Below are 18,020 nucleotides of genomic sequence, written 5' to 3' on the forward strand. Positions count from 1 at the left end.
GTTCTCCCTTGTTATCAAAATAGAGGAAACTGCCTTGAAAGAAAAGACTAAAAAGCAGTAAGCCTTAGTATCAGTATCTTCTGAAAGCTTTAAAAAAATAATACTCTCATCTCTACCAACAGATTTGGATTCTGAAGTTCTGAGATGGAGTCCAAGAGTGTGCAGTCAGCTTCTGGGGTGGTGTTTGTTAGATATAGTTTTTTGTTTTTATTTATTTATGTTTGAGACAGGTCCTCACTCTGTCACCCAAGCTGGAGTGCGGTGGCACAGTCATGGCTCACTGCAGCCTTGCCTCCCAGGCTCAAGCAATCCTCCTGCCTCAGCGTCCCCAGTAGCTGGGACCACAGGTGCGCACCACCATGCCTGGCTAATGTTTTAAAACTGTTTTTAGTAGAGACAGGGTCTTACTATGTTGTCCAGGCTGGTTTCAAACTCCTGGACTCAAGCGTTCTTCCTGCCTTGGCCCCCAGAAATGCTGGGACTGCGCCTGGAGTAGATATGGGTAACGAACCTTTTACATCAGACTCTTGTGTCCTACTCCCAGAATGTTGATTCAGTGGGCTGCAAGTGAGGCCTACTAATCTGCATTTTCACAAGCTCTCAGGTTTAATACACATTACATTTAAAGAAAGCACAGCCCAAAGGGTGTCAGTGGGGTGTATGAAGGAAGCCTGGTTAGTGGGGAGAGTGGGATTAGGGAACAGCTGCTTAACCTGGCTTGTTTCAAATCCCCCTTTCTCCCTTTTTGCCCTCAAAAAGTTCCTCTCATTTTTTCCCCTCTACTTTCTAACTTCTCGCCATGCACTCACACAGCTATACGGCTATCTCCAGAGATTACTCTGGAAACTCTGCTATAAAGATGACCTGGTCTAATGCCTTGATTTGTTTTTTGTTTGTTTGTTTGTTTTTTTGAGACAGGGTCTCACTCTCCTGGAGTACAGTGGCACAATCATGGCTCACTGCAGCCTTGACCTCCTGGGCTCAAGCAATCCTCCCAATAGCTGGGAGTATAGGCACGTAGCACCACTCTCAGTTAAATTTTTTTTGTTGTTTTTTTGTAGAGATAGAGTCTCACTATGTTGCTCAGGCTCGTCTTGAACTCCTGGACTCAAACGATCCTCCCACCTTGGCCTCCCAAAATGCTGGGAATATAGGCATGAGCCACTGCACCAGGCCTAATGTCCTGATTTTATAAATCCCAAAACTGGGGCCCAGAGAGAAGAGACATCATTAAGATCACCATACTGGTTGGTATCTGAAGTAGTACTGACCCTTTTGACACCTAATCCAAAGTTTTTTCAGCTACCTTAGGTTGCCTCTCATCTTCCAGCTGACACCATCCAGCACCTTTCAGATACTGGCAAAGGAGCAGTGTTTCAAAATTACTTTCCAAATGGCCTCCTACAAGGCAGTCCTCAGAGAGAAGCAAGGTTCTGCATCTTAAGCCTTCCTTGGTTTCTTAGGTTCCAAAGCTGTTTCTATCAGTCTCCAAGCAACCAACTCTTTAGAATTCCATGAGTCTACTCAGAGAACATGTGGGTTCAGTCGGGGGTATCTTCAACCATTTATTAAATTTCCTTCTTTGTAAACTGAGCTTCGAGAAATTGCATCTTATTTATTGATTATTTATTGAATGGTAGTTTCATGGAGTTTTTGGTCTTTTTTCTTTTTTTTTTTTTTTTTTTGAGACAGAGTCTCACTCTGTCACCGAGGCTGGAGTGCAGTGGTGCGATCTCGGCTCACTGCAACCTCTGCATCCCAGGTTCAAGCAATTATCCTGCCTCAGCTTCCCATTACAGGCCACACCACCATGCCCCACTAATTGTTGTACTTTTAGTAGAGACGGGGTTTCACCATGTTGGACAGGCTGTTCTCAAACTCCTGACCTCAAGTGATGCGCCTGCCTTGGCCTCCCAAAGTGCTGGGATTTACAACCGTGAGCCACCGCACCCAGCCTCTTGGTCATTCTTTGAAAAATAAACCTCAGCCAGGTGCGATGGCTCATGCCTGCAATCTCAGCACTTTGGGAGGCTGAGGTGGCAGATCACCTGAAGTCAGGAGTTAGAGACCAGCCTGACCAACATGGTGAAACCCCGTGTCTACTAAAAACAGAAAATTTAAAAAGAAAATCAGCTGGGCCTGGTGGCACATGCCTGTAATCCCAGCTACTCGGGAGGCTGAGGCAGGAGACTCGCTTGGACCCAGAAAGCAGAGGTTGCAGTGAGCCAAGATCAGGCCATTGCACTCCAGCCTGGGCAACAAGAGTGAAGCGCAGTCTCAAAAAATAAAAATAAAAAACCCTCTAGATGTATGCAGCTCCATATTCTCCCACCACAGGGGTTTATAAATCCTGAGAAAGAAGCAAAGCAGGGAACACATGACCACATAGCTCTGGCAGGCGTCAGATTACCAGGCTGATAGAACAGATGGTAAAGTAGAAGCTGTCCGTCGACTTTTCCATTCCCCTTTCAGCTCCTCCGCTGCTACTTAATCTCCTTTGTCCGCACAGTTCAATCCCATTTTCCCTGATCTCCAAATCCTGGCTAGATTATTAGCCATTAACACTAGTTTTTACAAGGAGACTCTTCAATCTTGTATTTCTAATAGTATAATTTCACATGTACAGAAATTCTTTAAGTCGTAGAAGTCTTACAGATATAGAAATTCTGATCTTCAGGAGTCCTGTTGTGAAACAAACTAATTTATCCTGACAGCAGGAAAGATTTCCGGGCCTAAGGCTCTATCTCGTTGACCCAGGTCATGCTATTCAGGTGGTCCATCTCTTGGTTCCAGGCAAGACTGCTGCTGCTGACCAACCTGAATATGGACTTTAGCACTTGGGCTCAAGCTGCACTCAGACGGTTGGACCCCCATAAAAGAGCGAGAGGGTACGTTTTCTGGTATGAAAAGTAAAGACTAGGCCAGGCGCTGTGGCTCACGCCCATAATCCCAGCACTTTGGGAGGCTGAGGTGGGCGGATCACGAGGTCAGGAGATTTAAACCATCCTGAGTAACACAGTGAAACCCCATCTCTACTAAAAATACAAAAAAATTAGCCAGGCGTGGTGGCGGGCGCCTGTAGTCCCAGCTACTTGGAGGCTGAGGCAGGAGAATGGCATGAACCCGGGAGGCGGAGCTTGCAGTGAGCCGTGAATGGGCCACTGCACTCCAGCCTGGGCGACAGAGCAAGACTCCATCTCAAAAAAAAAAAAAAAAGAAAAGAAAATTAAAGACTAAAAAAATTAAACAGTATAACCCTGCTAAGGCAGGAGGATCATTTGAGCCCAGGAGTTGGAGGCTGCAGTGAGCTATGATGGCACTACTGCACCCCAGCCTCAGTGACAGAGGGAGACCCTGTCTCTAATAAAATAAATCAAAATCCTGTTGAAGGTTCCTCAAAAAATTAAATATAGAATTACTATGTGATCCAGCAATTCTACTTCTAGGTATATATCCAAAAGAATTGAAAGCAGGGACTTTAACAGATATTTGTATACCCATGTTCATAGCAGCATACTCACAATAGCCAAACGGTGGAAACAACCCAAATGTCCATCAGTGAATGAATGGATAAACAATATGTGGAAGATGCATACAACAGAATGTTATTCAGCCTTAAAAAGGAATGAAATGGGCCGGGCATGGTGGCTCACGCCTGTAATCTCAGCACTTTGGGAGGCGGAGGAGGGTGATCACCTGAGGTCAAAAGTTCAAGACCAGCCTGGTCAACATTGTGAAACCCCATCTCTACTAAATATACAAAAATTAGCCAGGCGTAGTGGCAGGCGCCTGTAATCCCAGCTACTCAGGAGGCTGAGGCAGGAGAATCTCTTGAACCTAGGAGGCGGAGGTTGCAGTGAGCCGAGATCGTGCCATTGTGGTCCGGCCCGGGCGACAGAGCGAGACTTTATCTCAAAAAAAAAAAGAAAAAAAACAAAAAGAAAAAGGAATGAAATGGGCCAGGTGCAGTGGCTCACGCCTATAATCCCAGCACTTTGGGAGGCTGAGGCAGACGGATTACTCAAGGTCAGGAGTTCGAGACCAGCTTGGCCAACACAGTGAAACCCTGTCTCTACTAAAAATACAAAAATTAGCCGGGTGTGGTGGCACATGCCTGTAGTCTCAGCTACTCGAGAGGCTGAGGCAGGAAATCACTTGAACCCAGGAGGTTGCAGTGAGCCAAGATTGCACCACTCCACTCCAGCCGGAGCAACAAGAGTGAAACTCTGTCTCAAAAAAAGAATGAAATGGTTGTGCGAGGTGGCTCATGCCTATGATCCCAGCAATTTGGGAGGCCGAGGTAGGAAGATTGCTTGAATGTAGAAGTTCAAGACCAGCCTGGGCAACAAAGTGAGACCCCCATCTCTTCAAAAAACTTAAAAAGTATCCAGGTGAGGTGGCACGTGCTTGTAGTCCCAGCTACCGGGGAGACCGAGATGGGAGGATTGCTTGCACCTGGGAGTTGAGACTGCAGTGAACCATGATCTTGCCACTGCACCCCAGAGCCTGGGTGACAGAGCAAAATTTCTGGGGAGAGTGAAGTTATGATATGCTGTAAGTATATGGATGAACCTTGAAGACAATATGCTAAGCAAAATAAGCCAGACACGAAGGGCCAAATACTGTATAATTACACTTTATGAGGTACCTAAAGTAGTCAAATTCAGAGACAGGAAGTGGAATAGTGGTTTCCAGGGGCTGGTGGCAGGAGGGAATAAGGAGTTATTGTTTAATGTTGCGGGAAGTCAAGGACCCCGAATGGAGGGACCGGCTGGAGCCGCGGCAGAGGAACATAAATTGTGAAGATTTCATCTTAATATGGACATTTATCAGTTCCCAAATAATAATTTTATAATTTCTTATGCCTGTCTTTAATGTCTTAATCCTGATATCTTCATAAGCTGAGGATGTACGTAACCTCAGGACCACTGTGATAATTGTGTTAACTGTACAAATTGATTGTAAAACGTGTGTTTGAACAATACGAAATCAGTGCACCTCGAAAAAGAACAGAATAACAGTGATTTTTATGGAACAAGGGAAGACAACCATAAGGTCTGACAGCCTGTGCAGTCGGGCAAAAAGAGCCATATTTTTCTTCTTGCAGAGAGCCTACAAATGGACATGCAAGTAGGAGAGATATCACTAAATTCCTTTCCTAGTAAGGAATATTAATATTAATACCCTGGGAAAGGAATGCATTCCTGGCGGGAGGTCTATAAATGGCCGCTCTGGGAACGTCTGTCTTGTGCTGTTGAGATAAGGACTGAGATACGACCTGGTCTCCTGCAGAACCCTCAGGCTTACTAGGGTTGGGAAAACTCCACCCTGGTAAATTTGTGGTCAGACTGGTTCTCTGCTGTCCAACCCTGTTTTCTGTTGTTTAAGACGTTTATCAAGAAAATACGTGCACCGCTAAACACAACCCTTATCAGTGGTTCTGCTTTTGCCCTTTGCCTTGTGATCTTTGTTGGACCCTTGTCAGTGGTTCTGCTTTTGCCCTTTGCCTGTGATCTTTGTTGGGCCCTTATGAGTGGTTCTGCTTTTGCCCTTTGTCCTGTTCCCTCAGAAGCATGTGATCTTTGTTAGACCCTTATTAGTGGTTCTGCTTTTGCCTTTTGAAGTATGTGATCTTTGTACCTACTCCCTGTTCTTACCCCTGCTCCCCTTTTGAAACCCTTAATAAAAACTTGCTGGTCTGAGACTCAGGTGGGCATCACGGTCCTACCGATATGTGATGTCACCCCTGGTGGCCCAGGTGTAAAATTCCTTTCTTTGTACTGTCTCTCTTTATTTCTCAGCCGGCCGACTCTTATGGAAAATAGAAAGAACCTACGTTGAAATATTGGGGGTGAGTTCCCCCAATAGTTTAACGGGCAAAGACTTTCATTGTAGAATGATGTAAAAGTTCTGGGCCAGACGCGGTGGCTCACGCCTATAATCCCAGCAATTTGGAAGGTTGAGGCAGGCAGATCACTTGGGGTCAGGAGTTTGAGACCAGCTTGGCCAACACAGTGAAATCCCATCTCTACTAAAAATAGAAAAATTAGCTGTGTGTGGTGGTGCGTGCCTGTAGTCCCACCTACTCGGGAGCCTGAGTCAGGAGAATCACTTGAACCTAGTAGGCGGAGGTTGCAGTGAGCCGAGATCAGACCACTGCACTCTAGCCTGGGCGACAGAGCAAGACTCTGTCTTGAAAAAAAAAAGAATTAAAAAAAGAAACATGGCCGAGTGTGGTGGCTCACACCTATAATCCCAACACTCAGGGAGGCCAAGGTGGGAGGACTGCTTAAGCCAGGAGTTTGAGACCAGGTGACATAGGGAGACCTCGTCTGTACAAATAATTTTAAAAATTAGCCAGGTGTGGTGGTGCATGCCTTTGGTCCCAGGTGCTCGGGAGGCTGAGGTGGGAGGACTGTCTAAGCCTGGGAGGTTGAGGCTGCAGTGAGCTATGATCGCACCACTGCACTCCAGCCTGGGTAACAGTGAGATACCCCATCTTAAAAAACAAACAAACAAATAAACAAATACTATGCATAAAACTGCAAGGCTCAAGAAACAACAGTTTGAAATAGTTAGATGTGTGTGTTTTTAAATTTTCATGTCTTATCTTTTCTGCTTTTTTTTTTTTTTTTTTTTTAAAGAGATGAGATCTTGCTCTGTTGCCCAAGCTGGTATCGAACTCCTCCTGGGCTCAAGCAATCTCCTGCCTAGGCCTCCCTCCTAACAGCTGGAACTACAGCCATGAACCACTGCACCCAGCTACTGGGGTATTGTTTGAGTAGTCTTTTTAAAAAATATGTTAATATCTTGGTAAAAAGTATATTTATACTGTTCTCTAACCTGCTTTTTTCATCAGTTTCATGGAAAAATGCTCATCATATATTCTTCTGCTATATAACTTTAAATGGCTACACTGATTTCATTTATGACATCACAATTAAACTGGTTAAACCAAATTCATATTGCTCACTTGTTTCTCATTTTTTCTCTATTAAAATGATATGATAAGCATCCTTATAGCCAAATATTTACACACATTCATTAAAGTTTACTTAAAAGAAATTCCTAGACGTGGAACTGTGAGTCAAAGAGAAGGGATCTTTTAAGTGTTTTTGCACAGATTGCCATGAAAAGGTCATACCAGTTTATACAACATTCATCAATATATGAGTTTCTTTTCCAAATCTTCTTCAACATCATGTGAGAGACAGTAAAAGCATAGCTGTTCAGAGCCCAGGCTTGAGAATCAGATTTTAAAGGTATGAACCCTCTCCCTTTTTCTTTTTTTTTTTTCCTCTGAGATGGAGTCTTGCTCTGTCGCCCAGGCTGGAGTGCAGTGGCGCCATCTCGGCTCACTGCAAGTGTGTCGTGGGTTCTTGGTCTCACTGACTTCAAGAATGAAGCCGTGGACCCTCGTGGTGAGTGTTACAGCCTTTAAAGGTGGCGTGTCCAGAGTTCCTTCCTTCTGATGTTCGGATGTGTCCGGAGTTTCTTCCTTCTGGTGGGTTCGTGGTCTTGCTGGCTCAGGAGTGAAGCTGTGGACCTTCAAGGTGAGTGTTACAGCTCTCAAGGTGGCACCTCTGGAGCTGTTCATTCCTCCCGGTGGGTTCGTGGTCTCACTGGCTTCAGGAGTGAAGCTGCAGACCTTGGCAGTGAGTGTTACAGCTCATAAAGGCAGTGTGGACCCAAAGAGCGAGCAACAGCAAGATTTATTGCAAAGAGTGAAAGAACAAAGCTTTCAGTTTGGAAGGGGATCCCAGCAGGTTGCCACTGCTAGCTTGGGCAGCCTGCTTTTATTCTCTTATCTGGCCCCACCCACATCCTGCTGATTGGTAGAGCCGAGTGGTCTGTTTTGACAGGGTGCTGATTGGTGGGTTTACAATCCCTGAGCTAGACACAAAGGTTCTGCACGTCCCCACCAGATTAGCTAGATACAGAGTGTTGACACAGAGGTTCTCCAAGTCCCCACCAGAGTAGCTAGTACAGAGTGTCGATTGGTGCATTCACAAACCCTGAGCTAGACACAGAGTGCTGATTGGTGTGTTTACAAACCTTGAGCTAGATACAGAGTGCCGACTGGTGTATTTACAATCCCCTAGCTAGACATAAAGGCTCTCCAAGTTCCCACTAGACTCAGGAGCCCAGCTGGCTTCACCCAGTGGATCTCGCACTGGGGCTGCGGGTGGAGCTGCCTGCCAGTCCTGTGCTGTGCGCCCACACGCCTCAGCCCTTGGGTGGTCAATGGGATTGGGCACCATGGAGCAGGGTGTGGTGCTCGTCGGGGAGGCTCGGCCTGCACAGGAGCCCACGGAGGCGGGGAGAGGCTCAGGCATGGAGGGCTGCAGGTCCTGAGCCCTTTCCCATGGGAAGGCAGCTAAGGCCCGGTGAGAAATCGAGCGCAGCGCCGGTGGGCCAGCACTGCTGGGTGACCCAGCACACCCTCCGCAGCCACTGGCCCAGGTGCTAAGCCACTCATTGCCCAGGGGCGTCAGGGCCTGCTGGCCGCTCCCAGTGCGGGGCCCACCAAGCCCACGCCCACCCGGAACTCCAGCTGGCCTGCAAGTGCCGTGCGCAGCCCGGGTTCCCGTTGGCACCTCTCCCTCCACACCTCCCTGACAGCTGAGGGAGCCGGCTCCGGCATTGGCCAGCCCAGAAAGGGGCTCCCACAGTGCAGTGGTGGGCTGAAGGACTCCTCAAGTGCCGCCAAAGTGAGAGTCCAGGCAGAGGAGGTGCCCAGAGTGAGCGAGGGCTGTGAGGGCTGCCAGCACGCTGTCACTTCTCACAAGCTCCGCCTCCGGGGTTCATGCCATTCTCCTGCCTCAGCCTCCAGAGTAGCTGGGACTACAGGCGCCTGCCACCACACCCAGCTAATTTATTGTGTTTTTTTTTTAGTAGAGATGGGGTTTCACCGTGTTAGCCAGGATGGTGTCGATCTCCTGACCTCATGATCCACCCGCCTCAAAGTGCTGGGATTACAGGTGTGAGCCACTGTGCCCGTCCCCTTTTTCTTTTTAGAGACAAGGTCTTGCTATGTTGTCCAGATTGGTCTGAAACTCCTGGCCTTAAGCAACCCTGCCAGCTCAGCTTGCAAGTAAACTGGGATTGTAGGCATGAGCCACCTCACCCAACTTCTACTTTCTAGCTGTGTGATCTTCAGAAAATCAGTTAAATTCTCTGGGCCTTAATTTACTAATAGGATTCTTATAAGTATTAACCATTAGCTACTATTGAGAGGTGAAGACCGCTAGGCTTGTGGGTCAGGTGGGGACTTGGAGAACTTTTTTGTCTAGCTAAAGGATTGTAAATGCACCAATCAGCACTCTGTGTCTAGCTAAAGGTTTGTAAATGCACCAATCAGCACTGGGTAAAAACGAACTAATCAGCACTTTGTAAAATGGACCAATCAGCACTCTGTAAAATGGACCAATCAGCAGAAAGTGAGCGGGGCCAAATAAGGGAATAAAAGCTGGCCACCCCAGCTCGTAGCAGCAACTTGCTTGGGTTCCGTTCTAGGCTGATAGAAGCTTTATTCTTTTGTTTTTCACAATAAGCCTTGCTGCTGCCCCCTCTTTGGGTCCGTACTGCATTTAAAAGCTGTAACACCGTGAAGGCCTACAGCTTCACTGCTGAAGCAGGTAAGACCGCGAACCCACTGGGAGGAACAAGAGAAACAACTCCGGACGCACTGCCTTTGTGAGTTGTAACACTCACCTTGAAGGTTTGCGGCTTTACTCTTGAAGTCAGCGAGAGGCGAGACCACGAACCCACCAGAAGGAACAAATTCCAGACGCATCTGAACATCAGAAGGAAGAAACTCCAGACACACCACCTTTCAGAACTGTATTAAGAACTGTAACAGTCGCCGTGAGGGTCCGCGGCTTTGTACTTGATGTCAGTGAGACCAAGAACCCACCAGAAGGAACCAATTCCGGACACACAATTATTTGCCTTTTTACTTCCTGAGAGTTCTATGCACAGAATATACTTGATGTGTGCCACAACCTATACAAAGATAATTAGAACTAACAGGGAATTGTATGATTAATGACATGGGATATGAGAGATTTGGAACGAGATAAAAAGGCTTACCTTGAGGACAGTGTTATTAGAAGCAGAGGCAAACACAAGTTTTGTGGGTTTGAAGCCTACACATTTATAGGTTTCTCTAATTACACAGGTAGGAAATTATAAAATCAGGTACAAGGGCTCGGCAGGGGCCTAAAGCTTAAGTAATGAAAAAAAAAAAAAAAAAAAAAACCTCTGGTTGGAACCAATAGCTTATGAAAAAGTAGAAAAAATTCCGATGCGTGGGGAGCGCCGGTGGTCCTTTGAGGTATTTGAGAGGCTGAGGCAGGAAGATGGCTTGAGCACAGAGGTTTGAGGCTTGTAAGTGCGGTGATGGTAAACCGCCGCTGTACTCCAGGCTGGCAATGTAGTGAGACCCTGTCTCTCAAAAACACTTGTATGACTGGAACAATAATTGAGAAACCAGTATAACAAAATAATAACTATTGGCCGGGCACAGTAGCTCATGCCTGTAAATCCCAGCATTTTGGGAGGCCCAGGCGGGCGCATTACAAAGTCAGGAGTTTGAAAAATTAATAACTATTACCTCATTTGGCTATTTTTACACTCGTAAGGAATGAAGCTCAGAGGTCACACAGCTAGTAAGAAGCCAGCACCCTTCGATGTGGGAGTGATGTGGAGGATAGGCATATACAGAGAACACAAAAGCAAAACACCATGGTGCAGATTTTGAAAGAAAAGCCCTAAAATTAGTAATGAGTGTGAATTATTCAACAAAGTGATCAAAACCAACTCCAGCTCTGCATTCCTCTTCGCCATCAGGAGTTTGGCGCCTGGTGACTGCTAGCTGCCAGGTTCTTTAAGAACCAGCCATGGTCCAGCCCATTCCGCAGGCCAGCAGGCTTCTGAAAAGCAAAACTAGGAAGTTGCTTTCTAACATAAAGTGGAGTTTTCAACACAGGAGACTTTAAGCAAGTTCCAGTGTGTCTATATTTGGTCTGGCTGATCGGCTGGACTCTGGCCTTCCCCGCTCACATTAGCAGAGTACTCTGCCCTAGTGGGCGCTTAGCCTGCGACGGCAGCCCGAGAGGATCTCTAACAAGGTTCTTTCTCTCCACCCCCATTCAGTTGTTCTCAGGTCTGAATTCAAAATGGCCTCATCTCCTGCTGTCCTTCGAGCGTCGCAGCTGTACCAATGGAGCCTGAAGAGTTCGGCGCAGTTCCTGGGGTCTCCACAGCTGAGGCAGGTTGGCCAGATCATTAGGGTTCCTGCTCGGATGGCGGCGACGCTGATCGTGGAGCCCGCGGGCCGCTGCTGCTGGGACGAACCGGTGCGAATCGCAGTACGCGGCCTAGCCCCGGAGCAGCCGGTCACGCTGCGCGCGTCCCTGCGCGACGAGAAGGGTGCGCTTTTCCAGGCCCACGCGCGCTACCGCGCCGATGCCCACGGCGAGCTGGACCTGGAGCGCGCGCCCGCGCTGGGCGGCAGCTTCGCGGGGCTTGAGCCCATGGGGCTGCTGTGGGCCTTGGAGCCCGAGAAACCCTTGGTGCGGCTGGTGAAGCGCGACGTGCGAACGCCCTTGGCCGTGGAGCTGGAGGTGCTGGATGGCCACGACCCCGACCCCGGGCGGCTGCTGTGCCAGGCGCGGCACGAGCGCTACTTCCTCCCGCCCGGGGTGCGGCGCGAGCCGGTGCGCGCGGGCCGGGTGCGGGGCACGCTCTTCCTGCCGCCAGGTGAGTCACCTCCGCTAATTGTTCCCTGTTCCTTCGCTTTTCACTTTGTATGTGTGTCTCCTCCGCCCCGCGCTTTTCGCTTGTGTGTATGTCCCACCTGCGCTCCCGGGCTATATTGCCCAGGCAGGTTTCGAACTCCTGGTCTCAAGCTATCCTCCCGCCTCTGCCTCCCTAAGAGCTGGGATTACAGGGTGAGCCACCGCGACCGGCACTTTGAGGGGAGTTACACTTTTTTTTTCCCCGTCCCTGCGCTTTTCACACGAAGAAGGGATGTAGCTTCCAACATTCCGGAGGTTAGTGTAAGGAAACAGGAATGGAATGGAAAGTTGGTTGGGGAAGTGTCCCTGCCGCTCCAAAACTGAGAGGTCCCTCAAACCTAGTGCTCAGTTAAAAGACATTGTAAGGGCCAGGCGCAGTGGCTCACACCTGTAATCCCAGCACCTGTAATCCCAGCACCTGTAATCCCAGCACTTTGGGAAGCCGAGGCGGGCGGATCACGAGATCAGAAGATTAAGGCCATCTTGGCTAACACGGTGAAACCCCATCTCTACTAAAAATACAAAACATTAGCTGGGCGTAGTAGCGGGCGCCTGTAATCCCAGCTACTCGGGAGGCTGAGGCAGTAGAATGGCGTGAACCCGGGAGGCAGAGTTTGCAGTGAGCCGAGATCCCGCCACTGCACTCCAGCCTGGGCGACAGAGCAAGACTCCGTCTCAAAAGAAAAAAAAAAAAAAAAAAAACATTGTAGGGAAAGGGAAAAGACACTTATAATATTAAAAACAAAGAAACAAAACAGGCCGGTCGCGGTGGCTAACGCATGTAATCCCAGCTCTTTGAGAGACGGAGGCAGGCGAATCACCTGAGGTCAGAAGTTCGAGACCAGCCTGGCCAACATGGTGAAACCCCGTCTCTACTAAAAATACAAAAATTAGCCAGGCGTGGTGGTGCAAGCCTGTAGTCCCAGCTACTCAGGAGGTTGAGGCAAGAGAATCACTGGAACCCGGGAGGCAGAGGTTGCAGTGAGCTGAGATCACGCCATTGTACTCCAGCCTGGGGGACAAGAGTGACTCTATCTAAAAAAAAAAAAAAAAAAAAAATTTCAGGTAGTTTCAATTTTTTAATGTTCTTATTCATGTATTGACTACAAAGCCACTTTTTTTTTTTTTTTTTTTTTTAATAAGAATGCTGAGTGGTTTTCTCACTGTATTTCCATGGCAGCCAGGAGGTGCCAGGTGGCTGGGCCTGTGACAGCACAGAGGTTAGTTATGGTGCCTGCCCGCCCGCCATTGCTCCAGCTGCAGCTGCTGCCCCCTACAGGGCCTGTTCGTTCCTGCTGCCTAGCTCCCCGCTGGCTGGCTATGATCTCCCTCCTGTTGTCACTCCAGGAGAGCAGCCACCTCCTTGTGCATGGCAGAACCAGGTACTGATTGCGGCCTCTCCTCTTGGCCTCGAATGGTATCCTTGTCATCAGTGAGCAAGTCCCCAAAGACCACGGTCTTGTCCATTGTCAGGATAATTCACTTCACAAGCTGGGACTCCAGGTGCTGCTCTACCCAGCAGTGCTTCTCACCCACACAGTGGTCATATTTTGACAGGGGCTGGTGCAGTATGAAGACCTCGGTGTTGTGCATGTGCTTCATCTCTTGCAAGGCCCTCCAGGGTGGGCTCCAAGACTAGGGAAAAGCCTAGGGCTTCACACCCATGGGCCACTTTATCCACCAGGTCCGGCAGCAGGGTGCGGTACTGCTTCCAGGCCAGGAAGCTGCGGTGCTGCTGCAGTGTCACGTGCAGCTCCCTGAGAAGCAGTGGCTGAAGCCCAGCAGGAGGCCATCTGGAAGCTGCCAGCACGTGGTCCCTGTCCATCAGCACACGCATGGGCTGTGCTCATCGCTGCTGGGGCACTGGGGTTTCTCGGGATCCTAGGGGTATGGGGCCCACAAATGTGCTTTAAAAGTTTCTCATTTTTGCAACTTTTCTTTCAACTCCCACAGTATGTTAAGGTTTATGTAAATTAGTATTTACAATAGGAAGGCCTCTTGCTGTCAAATGGAAATTTGAGGTTACTGGATACTTTTATATTACATAAAGAGCAATCAACCAATGTAAAAATGAAATGATGCTTATCCTTATTAATAATCAAAGAAATGTAAAATAAAACAACAGAGTACATTTCACACTCTCAGAAGTGGCCCACTTTTAGAAGCCAGCATTATCAATTGCTGACCAGTATGTGGAGGAAATGAAACTCACTGCTAGAAGGAGTCAACATATTCATCTGCTCTGGGCAACAATTTGTCTTAACTTATAAAGTTAAATATGTTGTTCTACTTGTACATGTGCAGCATATTCCTTATAAGAGGAAAGCCATTGCAGATGAGCAATGGCTCATCTGGATTAAATTTAATCTGGATTAAATTTAAAAGAGAGCAAAGCCAACTGGAAACAGTCCAAATGTCCATCAACAGTAGAACAGATTAATAAATTGAGGTATATTTCCAGCAGTCAAAGTGATTGAACTACAGCTACAAGAATCAACATCTATCAAGATACACAAAATAAAAGAAAAAAATACAACAGAATCAACATGGATGAATCTCCAAACCACTGTTGAGTGAAACAGTCAAACCCTAGGAGAACACATTCAGTATCATTCCATTTCGATACAATTCAAAAAATAGGCAAAATAAAATATTGTTTAAGGTACATAATCTAAGTGGTAATACTATAAAGAAAACCAAGAGTGATAACACAGAAAGTCCAGGATACTGGAAAGGGAGGAAAGGGCACAGGGGTCTGTGGGACTTTTATGATTTGAGGGTATCAGCACTGAAGTATTTCTTAAAGTGTTGCCTATAAGATGTTTGCATTCTTTTTTTTTTTTTTTTTTGAGACAGTGTCTCACTCTTTTGCCCAGGCTGGAGTGCAGTGGCGCAATCTTGGCTCACTGCAACCTCTGCCTCCCGGGTTCAAGCGATTCTCCTCCCTCAGCCTCCCGAGTAGCTGGGATTACAGGTGCCCGCCACCACACCCGGCTAACTTCTGTATTTCTAGTAGAGATGGGGTTTCACCATGTTGGCCAGGCTGGTCTCGAACTCCTGACCTCAGGTGATCCACCTGTCTCAGCCTCCCAAAGTGCTGGGATTATAGGCGTCAGCCACTGCACCCAGCCTGTGTTGTTATTCTTTATTTTTTGTGTGTGAAATACAACGTTTAATGTAAATGGTAAAAATATTCAGTAGGTGGAGTCATTCAGAATGAGTAGCCTTTTGAGTCTGTCTCCATTGAATAAGTGCATTCTGTCGAGTGCACTGGAGAGGCATTTATGCTCTTCTGTGTGGCAGTCTTTCTTTCTGTTTCTTGGTGGTGTACCATTAAATGGATTCATTCACCAGTCAAAGGACATTTGGGTTGTTTCCAGTCTTTGGTTATAATGAGTAAAGTCACTATAAACACTTGCCTACAAGTTTCTGGACAAACACAGGTTTTCATTTCTCGTGGGTAGATACCTAGGAGTGGGATTGCTGGGTCACATGTGTGGTAAGTATGTGTTTAACTTGATAAGAAACCAACTGTTTCAGGAATAGCTTAGTTTTGCATTTTGTTTTGTTTCTTCCCAAGAACCTGGGCCCTTTCCTGGGATTGTGGACATGTTCGGAACTGGAGGTGGCCTGCTGGAGTATCGGGCTAGTCTGCTGGCTGGGAAGGGTTTTGCTGTGATGGCTCTGGCTTATTATAACTATGAAGACCTCCCCAAGACCATGGAGACGCTCCATCTGGAGTACTTTGAAGAAGCCGTGAACTACTTGCTCAGTCATCCTGAGGTTAGTTCTTCTCTCAGATTTATGGGCTATGATGTATCAGGTCTCTTAATGGTCTGGGTTTTCACAGAAGTTGACTCATTCATGACAGCCATTCCCTACCCCAACACACACTACCTTTTTTAGTCACTTCTTGTAGACAGTCTCTTTCTTTCTTTTTTTGAGATGGAGTCTCACTCTGTTGTCAGGCTGGAGTCCAGTGGTGCGATCTTGGCTCATCGCAACCTCCACCTCCTAAGTTCAAGTGATTCTTGTGCCTCAGCCTCCCGAGTAGCTGGAATTACAGGCACCTGACACCATGCTTGGCTAATTTTTGTATTTTTAGTAGAGGCGGGGTTTCACAATATTGGTCAGGCTGGTCTTGAACTCCTGACCTCAAATGATCCACCTGCTTTGGCCTCCCAAATTGCTGGAATACAGGCATGAGCCACTATGCCCAGCCTAATATTTGTATTTTTTTTTTTTTTTTAGTAGAGATGGGGTTTCACCATGTTGGCCAGGCTGGTCTCAAACTCCTGACCTCAAGTGATCTGCCCACCTTGCCTCCCAGAGTGCTGGAATTACAGGCATGTGAGCCACCACACCTAGCCTCTTATAGACAGTTTCTATACAATTCTATACTACATATTTTCTGCTAGTAAACAGATTCGTAGTTGTTGTTATGCAATTTTAAATTCCAGTATGTTTTTTCTTTCTTTCTGTTTTGTTTTGTTTTTTGAGATGGAGTCTTGCTGTGTCACCCAGGCTGGAGTGCAATGGCATGATTTCGGCTCACTGCAAACTCCACCTCCCGGGTTCAATTGATTCTCCTGCCTCAGCCTCCCACATAGCTGGGACTACAGGCGCATGCCACTACTGCCCGGCTAATTTTTGTATTTTTAGTAGAGACAATGTTTCACCATGTTGGCCAGACTGATCTCAAACTCCTGACCTCAAATGATCCACCTCAGCCTCCCAAAGTGTTGCGATTACAGGCGTGAGCCACCACGCCCGGCCAGGAGATGATGTACTTGTTGATGATGACTCAGTTTAGTTACAACATTGGGAATGGGTGGCTCAGGTGGGAGACAGAAAAAGATCATAGGAGATATGAGATTAAGGAACTGAGAAACCAGAGTAATTGATAGATCTTCCACATGGTTATCACCAAGAGTGGTGATGGAGAAATTGTGGAAAGGAAGAGATAGAGGGGAGGTAAATTCCCAACGCTGCAAATCTGGGTAAATGGTAGAACCCAGATTCAGACTCAGGTTCAACTAACTTCCAGGGTGGACACTACTCACCGTATTCCACTGTTTGTGGAGTCATTCTTCTTCTTTTTCCTTTGTCCCTTTCTCAGGTAAAAGGTCCAGGAGTTGGGCTGCTTGGAATTTCCAAAGGGGGTGAGCTCTGCCTTTCCATGGCCTCTTTCCTGAAGGGCATCACGGCTGCTGTTGTCATCAACGGCTCTGTGGCCAATGTTGGGGGAACCTTACGCTACAAGGGTGAGACCCTGCCCCCTGTGGGCGTCAACAGAAATCGCATCAGGGTGACCAAAGATGGCTATGCAGACATTGTGGATGTCCTGAACAGCCCTTTGGAAGGACCTGACCAGAAGAGTTTCATTCCCGTGGAAAGGGCAGAGAGCACCTTCCTGTTCCTGGTAGGTCAGGATGACCACAACTGGAAGAGTGAGTTCTATGCTAATGAGGCCTGTAAACGCTTGCAGGCCCATGGGAAGAGAAAGCCCCAGATCATCTGTTACCCAGAGACAGGGCACTATATTGAGCCTCCTTACTTCCCCCTGTGCCGGGCTTCCCTGCATGCCTTGGTGGGCAGTCCTATTATCTGGGGAGGGGAGCCCAGGGCTCATGCCATGGCTCAGGTGGATGCTTGGAAACAACTCCAGACTTTCTTCCACAAACACTTGAGTGGCCAAGAGGGGACAATCCCAGCAAAACTGTAATTTTTATTTGATCATGTGGCCTCTCTGTTGCTAATCTCTCCTGGAAACATCTGCCACATTTAGTGTGTGTATGTGTATTCATTCTTTTGTTTTTAATAACTACTTAAAGTTTCTTTCCCTCATTATTAAAATGAATTTACCAGTAAGAATGAGTTTTTAAGATTTTTATAAACTGTATACTTTATCAGTTTGGGAAGGGAGTAACTGTAGAAAACACAAGAAGTGGAAAAAGTCTCCTCTTTCTATCTCAGCACACAACTGATAAGGCTTTAGTTCTGAAAGGAAAAGTGAGTAACATCAATTAACAGTGTCTGGTACGTAAATGGAGTTCAATAATTCTTTGCTGAATGAGTATAAGTGAGCCAGGCGTGGTGGCTCACACCTGCTGTAATGCCAGCACTTTGGGAGGCTGAGGTGGGCGGATCACTTGAGGTCAGGAGGTTGAGACCAGTCTGGCCAATGTGGTGAAACCCCGTCTCTACTAAAAATACAAA

The 18,020-nt window shown here is 47.4% G+C and overlaps 1 protein-coding gene and 1 long non-coding RNA gene across 6 annotated transcripts in view; one reads left to right on the forward strand and one right to left on the reverse strand.

The window, feature by feature from the left end:
* Positions 1-1,468, reverse strand: part of LOC129013103 (uncharacterized) — a 17,516-nt gene extending 16,048 nt beyond the window's left edge. For both annotated transcript variants that reach the window (XR_008493769.2, XR_010123754.1), the window contains exon 1: positions 1,272-1,468. This is a non-coding gene — a long non-coding RNA (uncharacterized LOC129013103). The remainder of the gene's footprint in view (positions 1-1,271) is intronic.
* Positions 1-17,672, forward strand: part of ACOT2 (acyl-CoA thioesterase 2) — a 22,675-nt gene extending 5,003 nt beyond the window's left edge. For 2 of the 4 annotated variants that reach the window (XM_054449550.2, XM_054449548.2), the window contains exons 2-4: positions 11,158-11,763; positions 15,382-15,584; positions 16,921-17,672. In XM_054449550.2, the coding sequence (XP_054305525.2) occupies positions 11,181-11,763; positions 15,382-15,584; positions 16,921-17,526 (1,392 nt within the window). In that variant the 5' untranslated portion in view covers positions 11,158-11,180 and the 3' untranslated portion in view covers positions 17,527-17,672. Of the gene's footprint in view, positions 1-7,395; positions 7,422-9,738; positions 10,181-11,157; positions 11,764-15,381; positions 15,585-16,920 lie in introns of those variants that run through there. The other 2 variants (XM_063651819.1, XM_054449549.2) reach the window with 2 other exon arrangements.
* Positions 17,673-18,020: the final 348 nt, after the last annotated feature.

The sequence above is a fragment of the Pongo pygmaeus genome, chromosome 15 (genome assembly GCF_028885625.2).
Source record: "Pongo pygmaeus isolate AG05252 chromosome 15, NHGRI_mPonPyg2-v2.0_pri, whole genome shotgun sequence".
Classification (NCBI taxonomy): Eukaryota; Metazoa; Chordata; class Mammalia; order Primates; family Hominidae; genus Pongo; species Pongo pygmaeus.